This window comes from Harpegnathos saltator, unplaced genomic scaffold (assembly GCF_003227715.2).
Source record: "Harpegnathos saltator strain DR-91 unplaced genomic scaffold, Hsal_v8.6 scaffold772, whole genome shotgun sequence".
In the NCBI taxonomy this organism is placed as follows: Eukaryota; Metazoa; Arthropoda; class Insecta; order Hymenoptera; family Formicidae; genus Harpegnathos; species Harpegnathos saltator.
In genome coordinates this window covers 81459-105804 of record NW_020230618.1, presented here as the reverse complement: position 1 = coordinate 105804, position 24346 = coordinate 81459, and the positions used below count along the sequence as shown (strand labels likewise).

General features: G+C 39.4%; 2 protein-coding genes across 3 annotated transcripts in view; one reads left to right on the top strand and one right to left on the bottom strand.

Moving 5' to 3' along the window:
- The window catches only part of Rat1 (5'-3' exoribonuclease 2 Rat1), a 28214-nt gene extending 11156 nt beyond the window's left edge, over positions 1-17058 (bottom strand). The window contains exons 1-15 of the mRNA XM_011142853.3: positions 16877-17058; positions 16547-16674; positions 16339-16450; positions 15978-16151; positions 15261-15423; positions 14718-15178; positions 14437-14643; positions 14197-14337; positions 13771-13928; positions 13397-13565; positions 13202-13291; positions 12861-13017; positions 12034-12262; positions 11737-11943; positions 11343-11425 (exon numbers count right to left, since the gene is read on the bottom strand). Of these exons, the coding sequence (XP_011141155.1) occupies positions 11343-11425; positions 11737-11943; positions 12034-12262; positions 12861-13017; positions 13202-13291; positions 13397-13565; positions 13771-13928; positions 14197-14337; positions 14437-14643; positions 14718-15178; positions 15261-15423; positions 15978-16151; positions 16339-16450; positions 16547-16674; positions 16877-16951 (2554 nt within the window). The 5' untranslated portion in view covers positions 16952-17058. The remainder of the gene's footprint in view (positions 1-11342; positions 11426-11736; positions 11944-12033; positions 12263-12860; positions 13018-13201; positions 13292-13396; positions 13566-13770; positions 13929-14196; positions 14338-14436; positions 14644-14717; positions 15179-15260; positions 15424-15977; positions 16152-16338; positions 16451-16546; positions 16675-16876) is intronic.
- A 5501-nt stretch (positions 17059-22559) lies between these two features.
- On the top strand, positions 22560-24285 carry LOC105184217 (cyclin-dependent kinases regulatory subunit). Of its 2 annotated transcripts, none has more exons than XM_025306245.1 (4): positions 22560-22578; positions 23113-23200; positions 23675-23802; positions 23879-24285. In XM_025306245.1, exons 2-4 carry the CDS (start codon positions 23142-23144, stop codon positions 23968-23970), a joined length of 279 nt encoding a protein of 92 aa, XP_025162030.1. In that variant the 5' UTR covers positions 22560-22578; positions 23113-23141; the 3' UTR covers positions 23971-24285. The 2 variants fall into 2 exon arrangements, with proteins under 2 accessions (XP_025162030.1, XP_025162031.1); XM_025306246.1 differs by lacking the exon at positions 22560-22578 and adding an exon at positions 22672-22754.
- Positions 24286-24346: the final 61 nt, after the last annotated feature.

Here is a 24346-nt window from a genome sequence, read left to right as displayed (position 1 = left end):
ATCAAAGCGAGGGTCCTCGGCTTCTCTCGTATTATCTCGGATGCATGCCTACACATGCCCACCATGCTCGCCCCTATTCTTATTTTTCCATTCTCCTAAATCCACGGGATGACTGTGCTCGAGTCCATGTTTTTATTTCTTTTACATTCGCGGAGTCACCCAATATTTGCCCGCGGTGTTCGTCCCGGTAATGGATCAGATCATTCTCCATCGCGCTAGTCTGTTCCACGCGGCACTTCGTTACCAATTTCTTTATATTATTGTCGAGGACCGTCCGTAGAGAGAGACGGAGAGAAAATATAATTGTAAAGGTAAAAAAAAAAAAAAAACGCACATGACTTTATAGAAGTTATATAAGAATCATAACAAAATTATACGAGTAAATAAATACCTAGGAAGAAACCTCGAAAAAAAAAAGAAATACTCTTACCTATTCCAAGGTTAAACAAACATTTGAGCCCGACGGTCGATCTCTCGATTGAGCTCTGAGAAAGTGCTATTACAAGAGACGTCTCTATCTGGAGAATCGCGATTAGGTGATACGGGGAGAAGTAAACTAGAACTAGGCATGCGGAGAAAATGAAGCTGAAGAATCCGCAGGAAGAACAAGAGCGTTGCAGAAGTGACTGTCCGATGGAGGAAATAGAGAAGACACTGGGGGGGGGGGGGAGAAAAAAAGAAGAAATGATACACGACAGGACGTAACAGAGAAGAGGAGACTGATCGGTATATTGCGAGAAGAGAGGAAATCAGCGAAAAAAAGAGAAAGAGAGACAAAGATAGGAGGGAGACAGAAAGAGGAAGACGAAACGTTCCTGCAGGAGCGAGTAGTGCGTTGAAGAAGAGGAAGAAGAAGAAGAGAATGGTCCTTGTGCAGCAAGGACCCCAGGATACCGGCAAGGAGTATCCTAGAACTGTCGAGGATGCTTCAATCCCATCGCCCTCTTTTTCGTACCCCTTCCAGGGCCTCCTCCATTCCGTCCTTCCTTCCTCTTTCTCTGCGCCTCTCTTTCCAGGTTGTAAATATGCCCCACCCACGCGACCCCCGTCAGGATTTGCTTCTCGCAAAAGGAATCGTCGTCTCCTTCAAACGCTACACCGACAGGAGGGATGTCGCTTCTCTCTTCCTCCGATGGATTTCGGCGTGCGTCTCGGTTTTCTCTTCCTTCCTCTTCCCCTCCGCTCTATGCGCCACGAGACTTTCGTACGGATTGCGAAATCAAGGGTTCTTCGAGAAGCCTGAAGTAGTTTTGACGTGTAGATGCGTGTAGATTTCCCGCCAAAGGCGGCACTAGCGACAGGAGCCCCGAGCGCTTCTTTCATGAGTCCTTTGTCGAATAATCGCCCGTTCCCGCTTTTTAACAATTTCCGTGATTGAAGCTCGCGCGGATGTTAATCCTACCGCAGCGGACGTCAATAATACAGCCGCACGGACGTTTATATATATTTGTCATGTGCAATTTATGCGTACTTCGTTTGCACAAACATAAAAAAATAATTTGACATATCAATAAATTCGATATAATACATTTTGTTCCTTTCTTTAAATATTTCTTCATTGAGAATTCGATGGATCACAACGAAATGTATTTGCACGACTCACCGATACTCGGTACAATTGTGAGATCGAGGCGTGATCCGATCAAACCGCAAAAATGCCAGGAAAGTGGGAGAGAGGGAAATCCGCAACCGAAGGTTTCGCGTTTGGGTCGGTGGAACGTGGCCGAGATCGCATACGATCGTTAGTCGAGTTCTCGAAAATACGAAATTGGATCCTTCAGGAATGGGACGGTAGGTCAACAAGTCGTAGCCGACCAAAGCGAGATCGTCGGAAGTGCGGCAGATCCGGCTAAAGAGATCTCCCCACTTTAGCTATGGACTTAACGAAAGAACGAAACTCGATACGATTCCGCGAGATTCCAAACGTGTCACGGACACCACCGGCTTTTAAGTATGTGCCTTTGGCACTTTGCGCTTCCGATGACGCAGAAGATCTTCAGGTTCTTCAGGAGTAGCATTCGTCGACAATCTCGAGCGGGTGAACAATACCGTCGATATCAATCTTCGACCGTCTACGCATTCTGCAGATCTCCATCGCGTACGAGTAGATCTCGAAGCGATCGAGGAAACCTGTTAGAAACAGAAAATCGATATCGCGCGGCGGGAAAAAATTACGCCTACCACGGTGGCGACGGAGCTTACACAAAAATCCGATTCTCCGGATGATCTTCACCGTTCACTATGGGAAGGCACAATAGAGGAGTTGAGAGAGTGGTGAAGTTGGGAGGGCGGGGTGAAGGGGCGGGAAGGGAGTGGCGGAGAGAGGAGAGGAGAGAAAAAGGAAAGAGGCCTCCGTATTCTTATCCGCAATCGTTGTTCCCTCACTTCGCGCGGAAATGAGGTGGAAAACCGCACCCTCCGGGGATCGACTCACCTTTTCTTTACTTTCCACGAGGATACTAACGTCGGATTTCGAGCACTACTGCGGTTTTTCCGATATTACGGACGCGTCCGAATCACGAAGCGGGTGCTCGAGGCAACCGAGCGCGAGAAAATTGCGCCGAATCGAAGAAGAAAAAAGCGCCACGCTCGCGCCGCGTCGGGCGTTCAGCGGCGAGAGGAAAAACCGCGACCAGGAAGCGAACGGGAATAGCCTCGATTTTCAGGAAAAAAGAAAATTAACGCTTTATCAATGGCGGACGTATGTACGGTACTGGGGAAGAAACAACTAAAAACGATGCCGTTGAATAAAATACCGGTTCGAATACCGGTTATGAATAAATTCTAACGAAGATAGTGGATATTTATTCATTTGAGGAACCTGCAACGGAAGTCGACGTACCACTACTCACTATTCACTAAAAACGCGAAATGTCATCGATAACAATCTATATATTAATAACACTGAGGTTAATGATAACGTATACATATGACGCGCACACGCCCGAATTAGAGATAAAAATTAATATTTAAAAAAATTATTTTGGAATACATATTTTCGCTTATGGGATCTTTTTCTCGCATATAAACGGAGTTCCTCCCATTGAATATCCCAAGCTAGGATCTCTTCTCGTTTGGCTACACCGTGTAGAGTTTTTATCGTGGAAACGAATGCGCGTATACCGAGGGACGCGAGAGCTCGTCGACATTTTTGAATTAATCTCATTCGACTGCCCCCTTTATACAGAGATTCTCCCTCGCATCCTGCGGCGAGCCGCTCCTAGCAGCTTCCCCCCGTGCCTTCAAGGTTAATTGGAATGAAAGCGAAAAAGGAAAGAGTACGGGGCCAAAGGAGAATGAAAAAAACAGGGTGGTGCCGAGGCAGAAGGAACTCCCTGACGCGGGACCCTGACGAATTTTTCTTACACGCGAGATCTTCGTGTCGAGTTCCAAGGTTGCTCGCTAATCTGAAGCGACGTCAGAGGAGAATCGAATCATGGCGAGCCATCGGAATGTTCCGACTTCCGAAACGCAGACGCACGTGATCGGTGCTTTGGCAAAGTCTACGCTAACGAACGTTAAATTAAACACGGCCTGTTGTCGCGACATTCCGGCGAGCTCCCGTGCCGCGAGGCGTTTGTCGTCCTTTCCGTCTGACGGTCCCCGGAGATCACGAGGGAGAAGCAAGGAGAGGGCCGCGAGAGAATAAAAGGGAAGGAAAAAGTAGAGGGCGCAGAACAGGTGTACACCGCGCTACGGTGCCGAGCGATGCAGGACCGTCCTTTCATGCACTCGCTCTCTCGGATATACGGACCATTTACCTTTATGCGTTACTACACACCGAGAAGCGCGAGGAGGAGCTTCATTCACGCAAGTCCGCTCAACGAAACGCGCCGCGCGAATCTCGCCGGGGCCCTCCTCCCCTCTCCCCCCCCCTCCATCCTTGAATTTACGACACGTTATGAGTTCGGCCGGGCTCCCGTAAACAGTCGGTCGATCGGTCGATTGCAGGAGCCACTCGTTTCGCATCAGGTCGTGAGGATCGTAATTCGAGACGACGGCGGCACCGCCGAAGATCCGACGCGTAAGCGAAACCGGAAGTCAACCTGACGAGGAGCACCGTGTTGCAGCGACATGACAGGTCGGTCGCGCGGGAGACTGACGGATCCCTAAGGCCCTTTTAATTCTGAATGCGTAGCGAACGTTAAATTTCTGATTCCGAATTTCGGTTTTTTCTTTATATGAGCGTCCACGTATAACGTTGGCTCACAGTTTGAGAGATGTACGTGCGCGCACATTGATACTCCGCGACTCGATCGAGATTAATCGGATTAATTGATCGAACACTCTCGAATGCAGATTTTTTCGAAAAGCTGAACAGCTCTGGCAATTCCCGGATTTTTCGCGATGATTTGTCTTAACAAATGTCCGGACGTGTCCTTGTTCTTCCGCTCAAAGCCACGGGGGAGGATTTTGGTTTTCGATTAGCCACTAGAAATTGCACGGACCCTTTGCGGCACACACACAAATCGAAATCGCGTACCGACATCGGGGCTCTAATAGAATTTGATGCTCATGGAGAATTGGACGTGTCAGGGAGAGAGAGAAGGTCCTTTCTATCGGACGTGACGCTCGGTCAAGCGAGGAATTGATAATCAAAGCAACCCCGCTTAACATCGATCGAAGTGGTCCGCTCGATTCGAGTGTCACACTTAAGTAAAACTACTCCAACGAGTTACGTCTCAAAACTACGTACATCAGGCGTGAAATAAACTGTGTTAGACGAGGAAAGAATGAGAGAGAGAGAGAGAGAGAGAGAGAGAGAGAGAGAGAGAGAGAGAAAAGGAAAGGGAATGAGTGTTCTAAGTAACAAATAAAATCTAACACAATTGATAATGATTCAAATTGAGATAAAATGTCTCGCTTTCATTTGCCGATAACTTAAGCTTGATACGTTGACGTTTATCGATGACTAATCCGAAAATTTGTTTTTTGTTTCAGATCTGCCGGAGATCGCGAATTTCGCTTTTTTAAGAAGATATAAACGTTCGCGGGATATTTTTTTTCTTCTTTGAGAAGTGCCGGACTTTGCCGGAAGTGCTGTAGTCCTCGATTCGTGACCGCAGATTCACAGACACATTATCTAAGTGTTATATAATAATTTATCCCATGCTTTTCGTTCAATCGTTAAACGTCACAAAATATTATCGCGGTCGCGAGTGCAGTATATAGTGAAGTGAATGATAAAGAATGAAGTACGATCGACGTGGACACTACAGAGACTGCTGAGGACCTAAATCTGGACAGCCGGACGTCGCAGGATATCAACGCGCAGCGGTGAATGTATAATACAATCAGAATGCTCACAAATTTAGATGTTAACCGTATCGATTACTTGTGAGAAAAATTGCTGAGCAAAGGGCGACGATACAAAAATTACTTAAAAATTAATATTAAAAATTTAGGAGACACGATTTAGCGCGCGTTCCTAATCCAATCTAATGTAAGAAATTTTATTTCGACGAACTGACTGATTTTCTCTTAAATGCGTAACTTCAGCCTTCGGAGTTGCCGCTCTTGAGACAAAGAATTTTTACTTGACTTTGTGTGGCACACGAGTGAGATTTCTTCGTCCATTTCGGGGCACAGTATTACGAATATCAGTACCTCTTTTCCCCCTCATCGTGGTGCTCGCGCTCTTAAGCAAAAAAATGTCATCTTTGACGAAGCCGAAGCACAAGTAGTCGTACGTGTCCTTAAGTGACAGCGGTGCTTCCACCCTAATGAGGCGCGGCGTAATTAGTGAGACTGTCTACCGGGTGGAGTCTTCACGAGAGGGCGGATCCCTCTCGAGGCTCAGTCGCTCGCTCACTCTCACCCTTCGTTCTCCGCGTGTCCTCAACCCGCATAGCGATTTCTCGTCGGCGTGTGTCGGAAGGATGTGCGTTACCAACGACGCAATAGATAAGAGGATATTGAAAAGAAAGAAAAGAAATTTCCCTGAGCAGAAAATTGCATGAGCTGACGTAAACGCGGATTTTCAATATTGACGTCTCCAGACGTTTCCACGTTGTCGAATATTCCTCGCCAGCGACGTCGACATATTTTTTCCTAATCGCACCTTTTTATGCGTACACATCTATGTACTTTTCCCCGAGTGAGACTAAACAATACGTGTGTGGCAACGCGGAAAAAAAAAAAAGGAAAAACATTCGCGAGTTGGCTTCCATTAAAGTCATTTAGATACAGCTATCGCACGCGTCGACAAAATAGCTGACCCCGCTCTGCTCTCAATGGGCTTCGACGAATGCACGGAGGGTTCGCGTTCCCGTTGCGGTTTCGGTGGGTGGGTTCCCGAAGGTGGGAAGGTCGATTTAGAGCACAATGCGGCTCAATGCCGAGGAAATTAGCCGCGGCGCTGTCGGTGACGCCCGTCATCCCCATATACCACGGAAAACAAGCCTTACGAGCCCCCGTGTCCCTCTCGTTCCTTCGGGAAGCAAGCGCCACTGATATTATCGTCTATTGGCTAATTCACGGCCCGCTCGGTCGCCGCATCGCTGTATCGCGATACATATAATCTGCGATTTTCGAGACACACCTTATTACGGTGAGCGCGACGAGCCGCTTCACTTCGCCGGACTTAGGCTGATTATCCGCTATTATGATCCTTTTCACGAGCCAAAAATAACCGACTGCGGTCGATCTGCGATCAATCTGCTTACTGCTTGCACGTTTCACGCACGTAGTATGATTTTTAGTCAATTTGTTTCGACCGCAATTTGTGCAGAAAAATTTGCGCAAGCCCGAGGCTGGATTCTCTTTGCCCGATTTTCACTTTTTCAGCACGTGTGTGTTCGCGTTTTCGCAGCAAAGCTCGTGGAAAGATACTCAGCGAAGGCTCAGTCGAAGCGAGCTGACGTTAATAACGATGGAAATGACACGAATCCTGTTCAACGTCGGCCAGGTTTCATCCGCGCGTTAACTCGCGCGTGCATTACGTCATTAGTTACTCTCGGGGCGCGTCCGATATTACTCCGGTAAAACGTAACTCCACCCCGAAAAACCGAGTCAATAGCGATTCAATTTCTGTCTGTCGCGGCGTCAAGAATTATCAAATGTTCCTCTCATCGCCGTCTCGAAGCGAGGATCAAAAGGGAACCGTAGACATTGACTGCCTGCCAAGATCCGAGGGATAAGTTCGTCATTGCGCGCGTAGGTGAATGGAACCCGTCTTTAATGGGGATCCCATGATGGGCAGGTAGATAAACGTACCGTGAATAGGCCGCGGTGAATGAATGGTCGAGAGAAGAAACGGCAAAGGCGGAAAGAGAGGAGAGGAGAGAGGAGAGAGAGAAGAGAGAAGAGACGCGCGCACCTTTCTTCTTCCTATCTCCTTTCGCTCTGCGTTTTATTTTTACGAGTTCTTCACTGCGGGTTCTTCATGCTCGCTGTGTTTATACATATATCCGTTTTCCGGTAAGTTTACATCGAATAGCTCGCTTCGTCGTAATTTATTCCTCCTTTGCGCTCTCTCTCTCTCTCTCTCTCTCTCTCTCTCTCTCTCTCTCTCTCTCTCTCTCTCTCTCTCTCTCTTCCTCCCCCCCCTCTCTCGTACTCTTTCTTCATGCCCTTGTGGAACACGGCTGTTAGCTGCGAAACATATTACTGATGGCAGCGACAAGTCTCTCGCAAGGACGATTTTTACGTAATAAAAAGAAGAAGAAAATATGACTGCGACATATATGTGTCGGAAGGGACGAGAGATAATTTTGAGAAGACAATTTTAAACCACCGTATCGTCGGCATTCTCTCCACGATAAGGGCAGATTGTAAAAGTTCATCTATCTTGTGCATAGTTCTATGCGATTCGAGCTTCTGTTGCCTCTGCTGCTGTTGCTGCCGTTGCCGCTGCTGCCGCCGCCGCCGCCGCCGCCGCCGCCGCCGCCGCCGCCGCCGCTGCTGCTGCTGCTGCTGCTGCTATACGAGTGTTTGCAGTCCACTCGAAACCTGTCCCGGACGAACACGAACGCGTGTGCGCGCGTGTGGAGAGATAGAGGGGAAGAGAGAGAGATAGAGGGGAAGAGAGAGAGAGAGAGAGAGAGAGAGATAGAGAGAGAGAGAGAGAGAGAGAGAGAGAGAGAGAGAGAGAGAGAGAGAGAGAGAGAGAGAGAGAGAGAGAGAGAGAGAGAGAGAGAGAGAGAGAGAGAGAGAGAGAGAGAGAGAGAGAGAGAGAGAGAGAGAGAGGGTGGACAGAGATGAAAGTAGACGAAGATATACCACCGACAGCACCGAGGCCAGAAAGGTTGCTTAATTTGTCTAACGAGGGGTCCCTGCACCTGTCATCTGGACGCGGAGATGGACGAACGAACAAAGTGTAACCTCCTCCCTCTCGGTCGAGCTTCATCCCTCCCGGCGGAAATACCGTTTACTTGTTTACTCGCGCTCGCCCTCACCTCGCTTCCCCTCGTCTCGCCTCACCTCACTTCACCTTGCCTCACCCCGCCACGCCTTGCTGCCTCGTGCAGCATCGCGTCGGTTGCGCATACCGGGTTAATAATGCAAAATGTGAGCACGCTTACACCTGTAGCGCTGCCGGCATAAGGAACCTATCTACGAGCGAGAGGGAATAATTCTTATCTCTCGTCGGATGGACCTTTGACACGTTGAATGCCGGCGTGTCAGTCACCGTCGGCCAGCATTATCACGCCGACGCGTCTCGTTAATTTACGCATAATGCATAATTAATTGCATTGTAAGGTTGTACGTAATATGCGATGTCGTGTAATATTGCGTATGATGCGACATCTCACATCGTGTGTGCGAAACAAGATGGATTATAATTGCATATGATCATCCAAGCCAGATGGGATCTTACAGTTCGGATGAACGACTCAGGTCGTGTGATTGAGACCAAATACTGTCGATTTCGCGGGATCTTCTCAAGCTAATAAATAAAATGCAAGAGCCGCGCGACGAGAACGTCCGTCGGCAGCGAGCACGAGCTTTTCGCGTTCTTCACAGAAAGATCATTTCGTATCCTCGACACTTGCTCTCACGACGAGGGTTCGCTTTTGTCTGTGCGTGGCGTTTACTCCCCTCGGTAAATCAATCACACACGAGACTCCGTCGTACTCCATATAACGTTTTGTTTTTATGCCCGCGCATAAAGGCGCGCGACCGACCACTGGGGTCGAGTATAACAATGAAACATAGGAATAAAATATAACACGTATAATGAGTCCATTGTGCGTGCATATATATATGTATATACACATATATATATATAATTTAATGATGAGAACTTTAAATAACAATAATAAAATAATTATTACACAAGAGAAGAGCAAACAATTGCAAGAAAAAGATCGAGTCACATGGAGTCATACGAAGCCAGTCGTCCATACCGGACGAGGAATAAATAATAAACTTCGTTATTTCGAAAGTGAATCGGAAAAGGCTCAACTGCAAAAAGCTCAATTGAAAAAATCCCTCAGTCGAGGCACTCAGCGTTGAATGCGAACGATCTATGAAAAGAATAGAGAAAGACTGTTCGCCAATAAATGTCAACTCTTCAAATAGTCAGAAAGCAAGTCTATTAAATATCTCTTCGCGCACATTCGACTCCGCCTGTTCTGAAGTGACGTGCGAGCCCGATTTGTTCTCGTATCGATCAAGAGATGCAGCGGCATTCTACATCGCGCGGCGCGAAGATCACCGGATCCTCCGCGCTCATACGCTCGTTCAACAAGGCGTGTGCAAAGAAGCGGCTGGGTGAATCGCGACGACAATGGAGTCACGACGAACGACAAAGTCGTCGGTACAAAGTGATCGTCGTGTTCGCTTTTGTGCCGCGAGCAAACGCATGCGACGAGGAGGCAGGAGTGCGGAAAGAGATGGATGAGGAGTCGAGGCTGGCGAGAGGGGGCGAGAGAAACGTGACGTACGAGAGAGACCGCGCGGGGTGGTAGGCCGTGCGTCTGCTAATTGGATAATTACGGAGTGCGCCGCGTTTGTTTTATAATTGGGCGAAACCGGGGAACCGTCCGCCGCTGCCTCGACGTGCCAAACAACAAAACGGCCGGAGTCACGCTCTACGTGACAAACTACCCCCGGAGCTAATCCCGAACGAGAGCCCCCTCGGCTTCGTGGTCCTTCCTCTTCCTCCCTTGCTCCCTTCTCCCTCCTATCTCCTACCACCGCCGCCGCTGCCGCCGCCGCCGCCGCCGCCGGCTCGTGCTCTCGACGAACCTTCCCCGCGTCAGCATCGCCCCCGCGACAAGTCGATTCACCACCGCTCGTGTCCACCAACCCACGGACTCACTTCCGTAACACGAAGTACGGGACATGACGCGAGTCGCGCTACCTTTGCGCTTCCATGCGAGAACCGGGGAAAGAAAACGAAGAGACATGACTGATACTCGACGTATCCTCCAAAAATTTGCTTCTTTTTTCGCTTTCTACCATTTGGCAGCCTGGCCGTAAAGGCCGTTGACCGTGCATGACGTCATAGGGGAGGACGTATGTGTCCTTTCAATGCGTGTAAACGACCAAAAGAAAAACGAGTACCCGAATTCGCTCAACACCATAACTGGAGGTGAGGCTTAATCCGACTCTTCTAGTCTCGGTATTGTTGGAACGACAAGGGTAGTGGGAGGGATGATTGCAAGGGGAGATGAACCAAGTAGGAGAGGAACCGGTCTCAGTTAGAAAACAATTGACTGACTGACTGACTGACTGATTGCGAAACGCTATTCCGTTAGGGTCGCTGCGCGCGAGCCCTCTCCGACCCTCCAATTCAATCCCTTCCACCCTCGCGCCCTGTTCCTTCAGCGTAAACACGTTCCGAGCACCACCTATGCGCCGACGAAAGTCTCAACGACCCTGTCATTGATCGATACATCAGTCCTGATCTCACATCACCGAATCACAAAATTCATCAAACAAAATAACGTATCGGTCGTCGTAGGAATGATAAATTTCTACATAATAGGCGACGATTCTCCACAATTTGACCAGTATTGCAGCAAATATTTTCAGATTTAGAATAAAAATAATTCTAAATTCTTCTTCTAAAGCGAAACAAATCTGCGTGACTGATCAGATGCAAGATGTGTATACTTGTAAATAAATTGTCAACGTTTGATTTAGATCGTCCTTCTTAAAATAAAGTTCTATATTAGAAAAATGAGCGTTTTAATCTTGTGTATCTGGACATTCATGTCTCCCTATCAATTTGGATAATGGAGGACCTTGTACTAGAGAAACAGTTAAGAACACTCATATTTTCGTTTATTCAGTAATCCTCGTATTTCATAATCCGGAATGTTGGACATGACGTTGATTCTTAATGAGAGTTGCGTGCATGTAAATATATAACATGTAAACATAGAATGACTTACCATGATGAAACTGCGGCTGATATAAATTGATTGGTGGTGGAATGTTCACAAATGGCGCCGATCGATTGTGGTTCGTATATCGTCTGCAAGCAGAAAGATTGTCTAATCAAATGCTCTGTCTTGTTCGTAACCGTTTGTTTCAACACAATAGCGATATATTTCATTTGAAGATAATGCTTCAAAGAATGCTTCGTTTTTCTTTAATTCTTATAAATATTTTCATTATTTTAGTATAACACATTATTAATTTAATAACTGCAGGTCTTCGTTTACTTTTGCTAAATTATTTTTTATAAGTTAAAGATTTTATATTTTGTGCTCCTATCAAAATATTAAAGAAAAAAAAAAAACAATTGCTATATAGCTGGCTGCAGTGACGAATGATGGTACGTACTCGAGCATTCTGTGTCCTGCCTGTCCTAATGAAGCAGACTGCGTAGTTCGAGTGAAACCAATTTGTGGCTTCCACTGGTTCCTAGTGTCACGATTCATAGCATCAAAATCTTGTGGTTTAAGAACACGTGACGGTTCTTTAGCTCCTTTCAGCTTGCAAGCAGGAAAAATATGGCTACTACTATATTGTGGATCCTTGAATTTCACGCTATAAATCGAGGGAGAAATGTTACGCAATATTAGTTTTATATCCTTTTGTGTATGTATATACAAGTCTAGCAAAAGAACAAATATTTACCAATATACTTTATTGTTTCTGACTGGTAAACCCCTGACAGGCGAGGGTAACGTGCCTCCTTCACTCACACAATCTTCTGACAAGAATATGGTACCTCGCATACCGTCTATTCTTATATCAAGTTCCTTATCAAATTCAACACGATCTATATATGTTTTTTTTATATAATTATAACCGGTATTTCCCATTCCAACATATAGCCTGTCATCGCCGCGAACATTTCTCTTCTCTGAAAACGAAAATGCGTCATTAATATAAATATTCACGTTAATTCAGCATACGTACAATATTCGAAAACCATTAGCGTCATTTTTCTTTCGCCACAGATTCTACTGTTAGATGGAAACCAATATCTAGATGGTTCGTTTGATTTTCTTTGTCTCTTTGTATTCGCTCGAATATCTCAATGATAAAGTTTCGAATGTTTTATATACTGTTAAAGTACATGACATAATGACTGAATTCTAATTTACAATATTATCCGCAAGTCGTTGAACTATAAACGTTATGCTCAAGTTTTCTTTTTTTTTCTTATAAATATATACGTGTCTTATAAACATATATGTGTCCTGAGCAGTGTTCATAGCACAAACAACGACGTAATATCTTCTTTCATTCTAGTATATTACCGAAAGAATTGATTTTAATAATACTGTATTCCCAGAAGAGCTACAATGCTTTTAATAGTTCCCATGTGAAACTTTTTTCGGCCAATTTCCGGCTAAAAAGAGCTCACTCTAACTTTTTTAAAAGATCTGTGGCTGAAAGAAAATTTTATAGTTACGCGACATGATACATCAATATAAAAAAATGCTTGTATCACTTACTTTCTGCTTCTGTTAGACTGTCATAATATGACGCCAGAGCCTTGAATAACCTTTGCTCATCGACAAAAGGGAGCAAAGCTACGCCTTGCCAAGCAAATTTCTTTCCATTCAAATCGATCTTAAAATCTTCTGGGTAAAAGTCAATAATTGAAGATCTCTGAAAAAAAAAAAAAAAAAAAAATTGATAAAATGACATTGAAACGGAGAAACTTCTAATGGTCTTATCTATACAAGTACTAAAATTAAAGGATAAAGGTACAAGCTTTTTTTTTTAATTTATTATTTTAATATAATTTTTTAATATTTAAAATTTTTAGCCCATATTATAAATATATACATACCGGATCACTCATTAACTTTGCCCATGGTACAGGCACATGTTTGCTACTAGCTGCAGGAAAAACGGCCATTAATTGTTCTAACGGACGAAACTGCAAAATAATATTAGATCATGGTATGAGTGTATATCTATGTAGAACTATAATTACAAGTCAGTAGATTTATTTAATAATCTTTATAAGATTTTTTACACTTACCGGTATAGTTCCTTTTTCAAATTCTGTAGAAAGACCGCCAATATTAATAAAATCACTTGCGAATGGTGCATAATGGTATGGAAAATACCATCTCCACGAAGCACAGCCTTGATAATAATATCGCAAGACCCAGCACAATCCTTGCACGTATTGTAAAGCAACGTTATTTCTGCATAAGCAAACGAGTACAATAGATATTTATATATATATACACACATACATATAAATGTTAATTTATCTTTAAAAAAAAATTTGTTTTATCATTTTCATTGCAATGCTATAAAATTATCATATTCGTAAGAATATGAATAAGTAGGAAACTAATAAGATCTGTGAATATTATTAAAATAATTAAATAATTAAATTGTTATTACCTAAATGCAAGATTATCAGGAGATACGCCAAATTTTGATTCATAATATCGATCTTTAAAACCATCCTCCCAAAGACGCACTTCGTCGTGCGCCTGTTCATCATCTGACTCAGGATCAACACTCTCAATTTTACGTTTCTGTCCTTTGTTACTAGTGTTCTGTATAACGTGTTATGTAAAAACGTTAGTTTAAATTTTAAATGTTATTTTAAGTATATAGTAGATCAATAGTGTGATTGTCATTATTTAAAATATTTCAAAAATTATATGTATTATATTGCAAAAAGTTAGTTATTATATGTATGATAAAAATCGTTTGTGACTATATATATTGAACCGTTTAATTAACATTTATTTTTATAGAATATAAATAAAAGAGAAAATCCGTATAATAATATCATATACGAAAAAGTTAAAGTTATAATACCTCAGGCCGTAACATGCTTTCTAAAGCATGATTAGCATTCTTATTCTCCGCAACATTCGTGTTATAATTTCTACCTTGTACACGCATTTGATAAGCTTCATAACGTGCATTTTCTATAGGTTTCACTGCTTGCCCAAGGGCCTGCAAGAATTGATAATAATTAATATGCATTACATGATCATTCAAACTAAAGTCAATATATAATGCAACAACGATGTAAAAGCATTTAGAAAATCTTACAGTAGGTGCAAATTGTCCCGCAGGAATCCATTTTGGCTTAAAATTACTGATAATTTCATGTCTCCTTTTTTTATCTTTCTCACGTTGCTTGAAAGCCAGTTCATTTTCTTGTCTTTTCTTAAAAATCTCATCTTCAACATCACCAAGATCTGACATTATCAATTGTACACGATCTAAATTAACATCTCCACTGTCTGTCAAAAAGCCCTGTAAAAATAATTCAAAATAATTATATTTTGCTATCTTGTTATGCTATGTGATTTTGTCTAGAAAATACGCACTCCAGTCTTATACACTGCTTTCTTATACAAAGTAACGAGCCTGTCGATTGCACCTTCTCTGATTTCTAAAGAAGGAAGATGAGGTAGAAAATCATTTCCTACGAAGAAACACATAAACACCCAGTCATCGACAGCTCGTTCAAAATCATATTTGAACGGTAGATTCGGCATAGACAACTCTCTTTCTAAATACTCTCGGAGAACATTTAAACGGACGAATATAAACTGACACTCGGATCCGTATGCATTTTCCTCTTCTTTCTGATTCGGTTCCGCACCAGTACAATCTCTCATTTCATGCCCCAGTTGGCCACATATATCGCACGGTTTTGGTTTATTTGGTTTGAATTCTTCACGAATAATGGTAAAGTTAGGTTCGTGAGTTGCGAGACCCAACATAATTAAATCTGCATCCGCTCCACATAGAACATGTTGTGTATTAGGGTCATGATCAGGTTGCGCTATAAAAAATAAGCAAGATATATTTATAATATATCACTATGGTCATATTCAAAACAGTATTGTATAAGCATAAAAACGTACATCTTTGCCGTCGTATAAAATCCATTATTTTATGTTCTCCTTCACCAGGTACATTGGCGTCACTTAATATTATTTTAATATTCCTCCAACCTGGGTCATTGTTCAAACGTTCATGAATATAGTAATGCAAGCATGCTGATAATCTTGACATAAATGGCGTGCCCTGAAACATGAAATTTTTAATGTTTGTATAAATAGTATGCAATTTTATGCGCGAGGGGCTCAATAACCGAGCCCCAGGGCCGGGAGGGGGTGCTGGGGAGGGAATACCGACGTAGTTCCCTCAGCTCCCCCACTCTGGCCCAGCTGGTAGACACCCTGGTGGGGTTTTAGTCGGTAAGAGTCTGACATAATCTTCACTCCCCCAAGGGGTGGGAGTATCCATGAGGATTCCCCCGTTACAAAAAGAAAAAAAAAGTATGCAACTTCAATTAACTTAAATAAATTGTTATAATTAAATATTTATATATATAACACATCACTCAATAAGTTCGTAGGATGACATATAAATGGCGCTACTATTGACATATCCATATGATTTTTAGGAAGTACTAACCTTCAAATGATACGTGTCAAAATTTCATGACAATCGGACGTTTAGTTCACAAGTTACAGCGGTTAGGTTTTGTCAATAGTAACGCCATTTATATGTCATCCTACGAACTTATTGAGTGATGTGTTAAACATGTTTGACTATAGTTTATTGTTATTACATACCGGTGTGATACAATTGCTGTCGAAATGTGCTTCCTTTGGTTTTTCAGGAGGTAAAGATGCACCTTTGAGTGACAATTCAGTACGTATTCTTTGTATTTCGTCAATTTTTTCTGTTGTTTCTTTTGATGCTCGAAATCGTCGGGATCTTTGTTGATTCATTTTAGCTCTGGGTGCCTGTATAATAAAAAATTATATATATGTAAATTATATATCGTAGTTAATTAAATTTATTATTTAATTATTTATGTATTATTTATGTATTAATTAAATTATATATCGTAGTTAAATGTTTTATCTAATTTTTCTGAAATATAAACACTTATTATATTATATGATAATAGTATTATGTAATAATACTTACAACTCCATCAATTGCCATATAAAGCAATTTCCTTGGTCTAACAATACGAAATAATCGGTCAATACATTCAAAAATAGCTTCCATCATTTCATCTTCATCTTTAGGTGCTGGCCTATATGAAAAAGGCAATAATAATAGATCTTTATAGTATTGCATTAAAAGATGATAAATATCTTGTAAATCATCCTTCATAAAGCTTCATACTTACTTATCTTCTGGATGTGTACAAGGATGTATTATACCATTCATATCAAGATAAAGATTGTCAAATTCTACTCCATTTGGGTTTGGATCTGCAGAATTTACAGGAATACATACTCCATCTGCATTTACTGGCTACAAAGTATCAAAATGCTGATCACATGGATTTCTTGCCAAGTTTATATATTTACACATAATAAAAAGAATCATAATACGTAAATATATAGTATATTATTTTTCACTTTGGAAAGATCAAGTTTAAAAAATCTAAGAAACATGTGGTATAATTCGATGTATATTGATATAAAAGAAATTTATAAAAATTAACCTAATATACCTTCTGCTCGATGCATTCGACAATTACAGAGGGATATTTTCGACTTAACCATCGAAAAAATGCTGGTACACCCATCTCGTCGTTAAATTTAATTTAACGAAAGTGTTACAAAAATTTTTTACTGTTTCACCACGCTATCATATAAATATAATAATAATACACACCACCATTAACGCATAGCAAAAATGGACAAATATAGATTGTCTAGAGTCAGAGTCGCCAACATATTTTAGAGAATCTTCCAACAATTCCAACCAAAGCGGCCAACACGGCATTTTCTGCAACACCGACTTTCCGCACTGGGAAAGGACGCCATCTGCATCCATTTGAGAGAGGAATTACGATGCTACATCCACTTTTAGGTCTCGGTGGTAAAATCTGCATGTGGTAGAAGTCCGTGCTACATCCATTTTCAGGCGGTTTATGTCCGTGCTGCAATCACAGTTACCATCTCTATGCCAGACTATGCCCGAAGGTCTAAATAGAAGGGGAGAGGGAGGAGGAGCAGGAAAAATAAAAGTACGTATTAAATATTAACCCTTTGCGGACGAATTTTTCCTTAACTCTAATTCCCAGCAAGTCGAGCATATTCTTTATATAAAACAAAATTATACATAAAAACTTAAATACTGAAATAAAAAGATAAAGAAAAATATATATTGCTTAATGAAAATCTTCGCAAATAACTTCGCGATGCTTTAAAGCATTGCACGGCTTTCTGAGAAGTATATGTAGCGATGACTATAGTCATCTCACGGACTTAGAAAGTTAAATCTTCGAATACATTAATACAATAAATTCAAATTAAACATCGATACTAATAATGATTATAATATTAAATAACATTATATTTATTACAACATTATATTTATTACAACAAACATATGCATACACTAGTATTACATAGTTATAAAAAATTTTATGAAAAAATACGCACTACCCATAAAATATTTTAATATATTAATATAATATTATGTTTAAATTAAATATATAACTGTCCGGTAATAAGCTGCTAAGCCGAACTGGGAAGGTAGATTGGTTTAAAACAAACATAAAAGTCCCATATTATTTTGCAAGATTCGCAATAATTATCGAGTTATTAATTACAGAAATCTAACGAATGAGCGCGCGCTGAAATGTGTAAGATTTTTATTATAACTCGTTTCAACGGTTTAGGTGGGCCAGTATTGAGGAAATTCATAAAAACGCATGCGCTACTATATAATAAAGATATATTGAAATAACAAATAGTACAACTACATCGCTCAATGCACTCAAGATAAGGTTCGATAGAGAACGACAAAGATATCTTTTCTTGCTTCCATTCGCACGACGATCTTTCGACGACCTTTTTCCAGCTTCGGAGTTATACAGGGTGTCCCATTTAACCTGACAAATTGTAATATCTGGAAAACTACATGTTGGATCAAAAAAAGTGGGTAATGAAATTTGTTCGTTTCGAAGGGGGACATCCAATGATATCAAACTTGACCTCCCACCCCACTCCCGGGGGGTGGGGGTGGGGGACATCTTTGAAATCTTAAATGGGAACCCCCATTTTTTTATTGCAGATTCGGATTCTACGCCACAAAATACGTAAGTTTCGTCCGAAACTTTTTTTTTTATTCGTGATAGATGGCGCTGTAACCGCAAAAAATTTGATTTTCTGCAATTCTCCAGAAATGATCATTGGATTGAAAAATAAAAAAATACTTGTTCAATATTTTTAAAAATATTTTTAAAAAACATAATAACAGTTATTCCCCCCCATCCCCTCGGGATAGAGTGGTAACGTTCAAATCTCAAATGAGAACCCACATTTTTCATTGCAGAATTAGATTTTACGTGAAGTTTTTATGGAAACAATTTTTTTCATTCGTGATAGATAGCGTTGAATTTTTCCGAGAAACTACTTTTAACGTTACCCAGGAACAACGACGAGGACGTAGTAGCTTTCTGTTCCCTTCTCATTAGAAAAAAGAAAAAAAAAAGAGAAGAAGAAAGGAAAAAAGAACTTTAAAAATGATGAGAATAAAAAGTGTTTTTCATCTCCCATTTCTTCTAATTCTTATATAATTATTTAATCCTTATATATTTATCTCACGCGCAGTTCTAACAAAGGCAATTCTATTTATGTTTTTATCTTTGTTCTCTTTCTTGCGCTGTTAAGCGAATATATAATCAACATCAACAAAAATTGCTCATTTAAATTAAGAATATAGGGATTAAGTACATATACATTATCGAGATAGAGTATTAAATAACTGCGGAATACGTCGCTGTTGAAGACTCATCATGGGAGACTGCGAGAGTAGCCAGATGTAACGTTCAGGTAGGAAAAAGCTTGTTCACTATTGCGCATCTAGATATTCTGCATTGATTTTTCAAATTAGATGCAATTTGCAGGATCAATGTAGAATTAATATTTCGACTCGGGAAAGACTTTTTTTTATCAAATCTTAACTTGTAGAAAACCATCGATTTGAATGTCGGCAAGAAAAAACGGAGATACTTTTGTTAGATATTTGACAAAACGCCGGATCGGTATTTATCCAACGCTTAAAAAATAACACGGAGAACGTTTTAGTTGGATGAATAAATTTTCGTTACTTTCCGCTTACGGTTTTCGATCGTTAGCGGCGATTCAGAGACGAAGAGAGAGGAGTGCGAGAAAGAGAGAGAAACGTCTTGCCAGGATTTCTGTAGACCGGCTCATTTCGACAGATTCGGTATTAAAATATTAGACGCAGAAAAAATAAGAAGGAAAAAAAAATTTTTTATATTAGTACAGAAAGTCCGACGTACTTTTGTCAAATAGAGATGAGTACCAAATTTTCTATAAGTTAGGACTAGGATAGAGAAAACGTCAAATCTTTTGCGACGATGGAATTAACCAGCAATATAAATTTTGATTTACGATATTAATCGATATTCGATTTCCGGTACTGATTTACTTTCTGATTTCTCTATAACAGGAGAAAAAATTAATACGAATCGTTCGTTTATATATCCGAGTTAATCTGTTGAATAAATTAGAGGAGTAAGTACCTGATAAATGAGAACGAATTGTCATTGCACTTGGACAATCTTCTGACACTGATTTATGGTATTGATAAGTATTCGATTTTCGGTACTGATTTCTCCTTTCATTTTTCTATAAGAAAAGAAAAAATTCAGACGAATTGTTCATTTATCCGCGTTAATTTAATGAAAAAATTAAATATTGCACGGTCTTCAATTTTCGGTACTGATTTATTCTTTCATTTCTTTATAAGAGAAGAAAAATTGATACGAGTCATTCGTTTATTCAAGTTAATTTGTTGAGTAAATTAGAGGGCCAAGTACCTAAAGAATAAGAACAAATTGTAATTGCACGTGGACAATTTTCTGACTCTGATTTACGGTATTGATCGATATTCGATTTTCGGTACTGATTTACTCTTTCATTTTTCCATAAGAAGAGAAAAATTTATACGGATCGTTCGTTTATCCGAGTTAATTTGATGAATAAGTTAGATATTGATCGGTCTTCGATTTCGGTACTGATTTATTCTCTCATTTCTTTATAAGACAAGAAAAATTGATACGAATCATTCGTTTATTCGAGTTAATTTGTTGAGTAAATTAGAGGGATAAATACGTGAGAAATGAGAACAAATTGTCATTGTACTTGGACAATTTTCTGACTCTGATTTACGGTATTGATCGATATTCGATTTTCGCTACTGATTTACTCTTTCATTTCTCTGTAAGGAAAGAAAATTCATACGAATCGTCCATTAATCCGCGTTAATTTGATAAATAAATTAGGTATTGATCGTCCTTCGATTTTTGGTCATGATTTATTCTCTCATTTCTTTATAAGAGAAGAAAAATTGGTACGAATCGTCCGTTTAACCGAGTTAATTTGTTGTGTAAATTATAGCGGTAACTACCTGAAAAATGAGAACAAATTGTCATTGGACAATTTTCTGACACTGATTTATGATATTAATCATTATTCGATTTTCGATACTGATTTACTCTTTCATTGCTCTATATGGAAAGGAAAAATTGATACGAGTCGTTCATTTATCCGCGTTAATTTTTTTTTTATTATATATGTGGTCCATAGGACGATTAAATATTCGAATGTTGCCGTATCAAAGTCTCCTGTATAATAAACGATTTGACACATCTGAAGACGCATGATGTATCGTTGCCTGCCCGTTGTATCTCATTCCCTTCGTCCTGCTTCCCTGTATAAAATGTCGAATTGAAACGTATTAAAAAGTATTGACATTTTGAATATGTCTGAATTCTGAATGTTTTTGATTCGAAGAAAAGGATTGAAAAATATTAGTACCCATTAAATTTTACTGCGCTAAATGCGAGACGGTTTCTTTCACCCGGGTGCCTCATCAGGGAAATTTCTTTGGTACGCTAAATCCCGTAAGGCCATCAGTCTTTGTAGTATATCTCGTTGGTGCATAAGGTTTATATTACCTGTACATACATATTTTGAAACATTTACTTTGGATATTATATCTAACGGATTTTGCGTGTCATGTAATATCCTTCGTACTACATGGACGTTATTATTTTGATCATTTTGATTTCTTTGGTATTCATTGAATTATCCAGAACGCGCAACTGCCATGTTGAACGACTCAATTGTCGTGTGAAATGTTTCGATTTTCACAAATTCATATAAAATTTTTCATTTTTCACTGATTCACAGAAGTCTTTCACTTTTTATCACGCTAGGGAAAAGATTCATGATCGCTGCCCCGAGCAGCTGCAACGCTTTTCGAATCATCTATGTCGGCGCGCTTTTACTCCTCAAATTTCTGTCATTAATAACTCGATAATTATTGCGAATCTCGCAAGATGATATCGGACTTTTATATTTGTCTTAACCCAATCTACCTTCACACTTCGGGTTGGCAGCTAATTACCGGATATTTCGTATGATCTTCATGAAATTAATCATACACAATGTCAATTCTTCTTTTTGTTGCACATGTTAACATGTTAATTTATGTTATAAACGCGTAACAATATGCGAGACCGTGCTTGTCAAGCACGCTATTATGGTTGTAGCACGGACATAAACCGCTTGAAAATGGATGTAGCACGGACTTCCACCACATGCAGATTTTACCACCGAGACCTGAAAGTCTCGGAAAGATGTACTATCGTAATTCCCCTCTCAAAATGGATGTAGATGGCGTCCTTTCCCAGTGCGGAAAGTCGGTGTCGCAGAAGATGTGTTGGCCGCTCTCAGGTTTCTCTCTGGTTGTAAAGCCAGCGGCACACGGTGCTTGTTTTTATGCTGGATTGCTTGCTGAATGAAAATACTGCGTCCTGATTGGTGCATTTCCATCCATCTTCTGAAATGCACCAATCAGAACGCAGTATTTTCATACAGCAAGCAATCCAGCACGAAAACGAGTACCATGTGCCGCTGGCTTAACAGAAACATCAGAATTTAAAGCCAGCATACGGTGCTTGTTTTCGTGCTGGATTGCTTCCTGGATGAAAATACTGCGTTCTGATTGGTACATTTCCGAAGATGAATGGAAATGCACCAATCAGAGCGCAGTATTTTCATGCAGCAAGCAATCCAGCATAAAAACAAGTACCGTGTGCCTCTGGCTTTAGTTTCATATTACGTTTGACATGTGATTGTATGTAACGTACAATAGTTCGTTACTCAACAGGTAAACTCGCTTTCTAATTCATAACGTATAAATCTTTTTTGTGTTGGATTTTAATTGTAATTTTTTTGCTAATTAATTGGTTTACAAATTACTTTGTAATTACGTTAAGTAACTGGTGTACAGAAAGCAGTTATAAAAATTAATCAACCATTGGTATAAGAAAAGTTACTTTTTAGGTTAGTCTTATCATTAAAATCAATAATAATAGATAAAATTTTCCTAATTATATTTATATACATACTTATATATTACTCTAATCATATATGTGTATATATGTGTATGTATGTGTGTGTGTGTATATATGTATGTATATAAAATAGATATTAAATTTATTACATTGGTAACTACATCTAATGTAATATATACTTTGTTTCTATATAATATACAAATAAATTATATTTATATCTTTGCATTATTTTTTTGTTTAACATGTTAATTAATGTGTTTTAATTATTAAATTTTTCTTTGTAATTGGTTTTAACATAAATGGTATTATTTATTTTTCTTATGTGAATCAATTTTTTTGTTTTTCAGTTTTGTTTTTTTTCTTACTCTAAAACAAAATGCCAGTGGATCAGATTCAATATTCTGAAAAATATAATGATGATAAATATGAATACAGGTATAGTTTAATTATATATTTTTTTTTAATTTTAATTAATTTCTTATATATATATATATATAGCAATTTGTCATGTATATATAGATATTTTTTTACAAATTGTAGAAGTTCATTGTGGAAATTATGTTTAGTATTTAAAGAGTTAGCAATAGGACTTTTAAAAATAAATAGCATATATAACAGTTAGAGCTAAATTTTTCTTTTTTTAGATATATAGAAGTAATATTTGAAGAAATGATCTTAACTCCAAATTTAAAGTACTGTAATAAAGAAAATGTAAATTAATTCTTAAATGTAAATTAATTCTTAAATGTAAATTAATTCTTAAAAATGAAACTATTGTAATATAAAACTAATATAAAATATATTAAACTATGTCAAGTATATTAAATTAAATCAAATTGTATGTGTGTGTGTGTATATATATATATACACATACAATTTGATTTAATATATATATATATATATATATAGGCATGTGATATTACCACAAGATATAGCCAGGCATGTCCCAAAGACTCATCTCATGACAGAAACTGAGTGGAGAAATTTAGGAGTTCAACAGAGTCCCGGATGGGTCCATTATATGATGCATGGACCAGGTATATATACATTGATAAATATAACTATCACAAGAATAATATTACATAAGTACAAATTTAATCCTTTTCTTTTTAGAGCCACATGTTCTATTATTCCGTAGACCGAGGACTGATCTGGAGGCACCTAGGTGTATTCTACAGACAGAAGAAATTAATACTTGTTGTTAAATATAATTAAAAGTAATGATTACACGTAAGATTACAAATTAGTGTAAATAATGTTAGATAGGCAAGAGCTAGTTATAAGCATGGATATCATTTTTCATTTTTGTCTACATAATTTATATTTATATATGAAGTATAATGTACAAATATTTTAAAATTAACATATAAGAGAAAAAGGATACAAACAATATGCTCGACGTTATAAGTATCTTCAGATGACGAAAGAAAAAATACTTTGATATAATATATGGCAATATTATATCTGTGTATCTATCATTAATTGTTACAACTATTAAAATAATTCAAGGACAGCAATATTACTTTTTATAATTGTTTTTTTTATGGAATAGAAATTACTTAAACAGCTAAGTTCACTAAA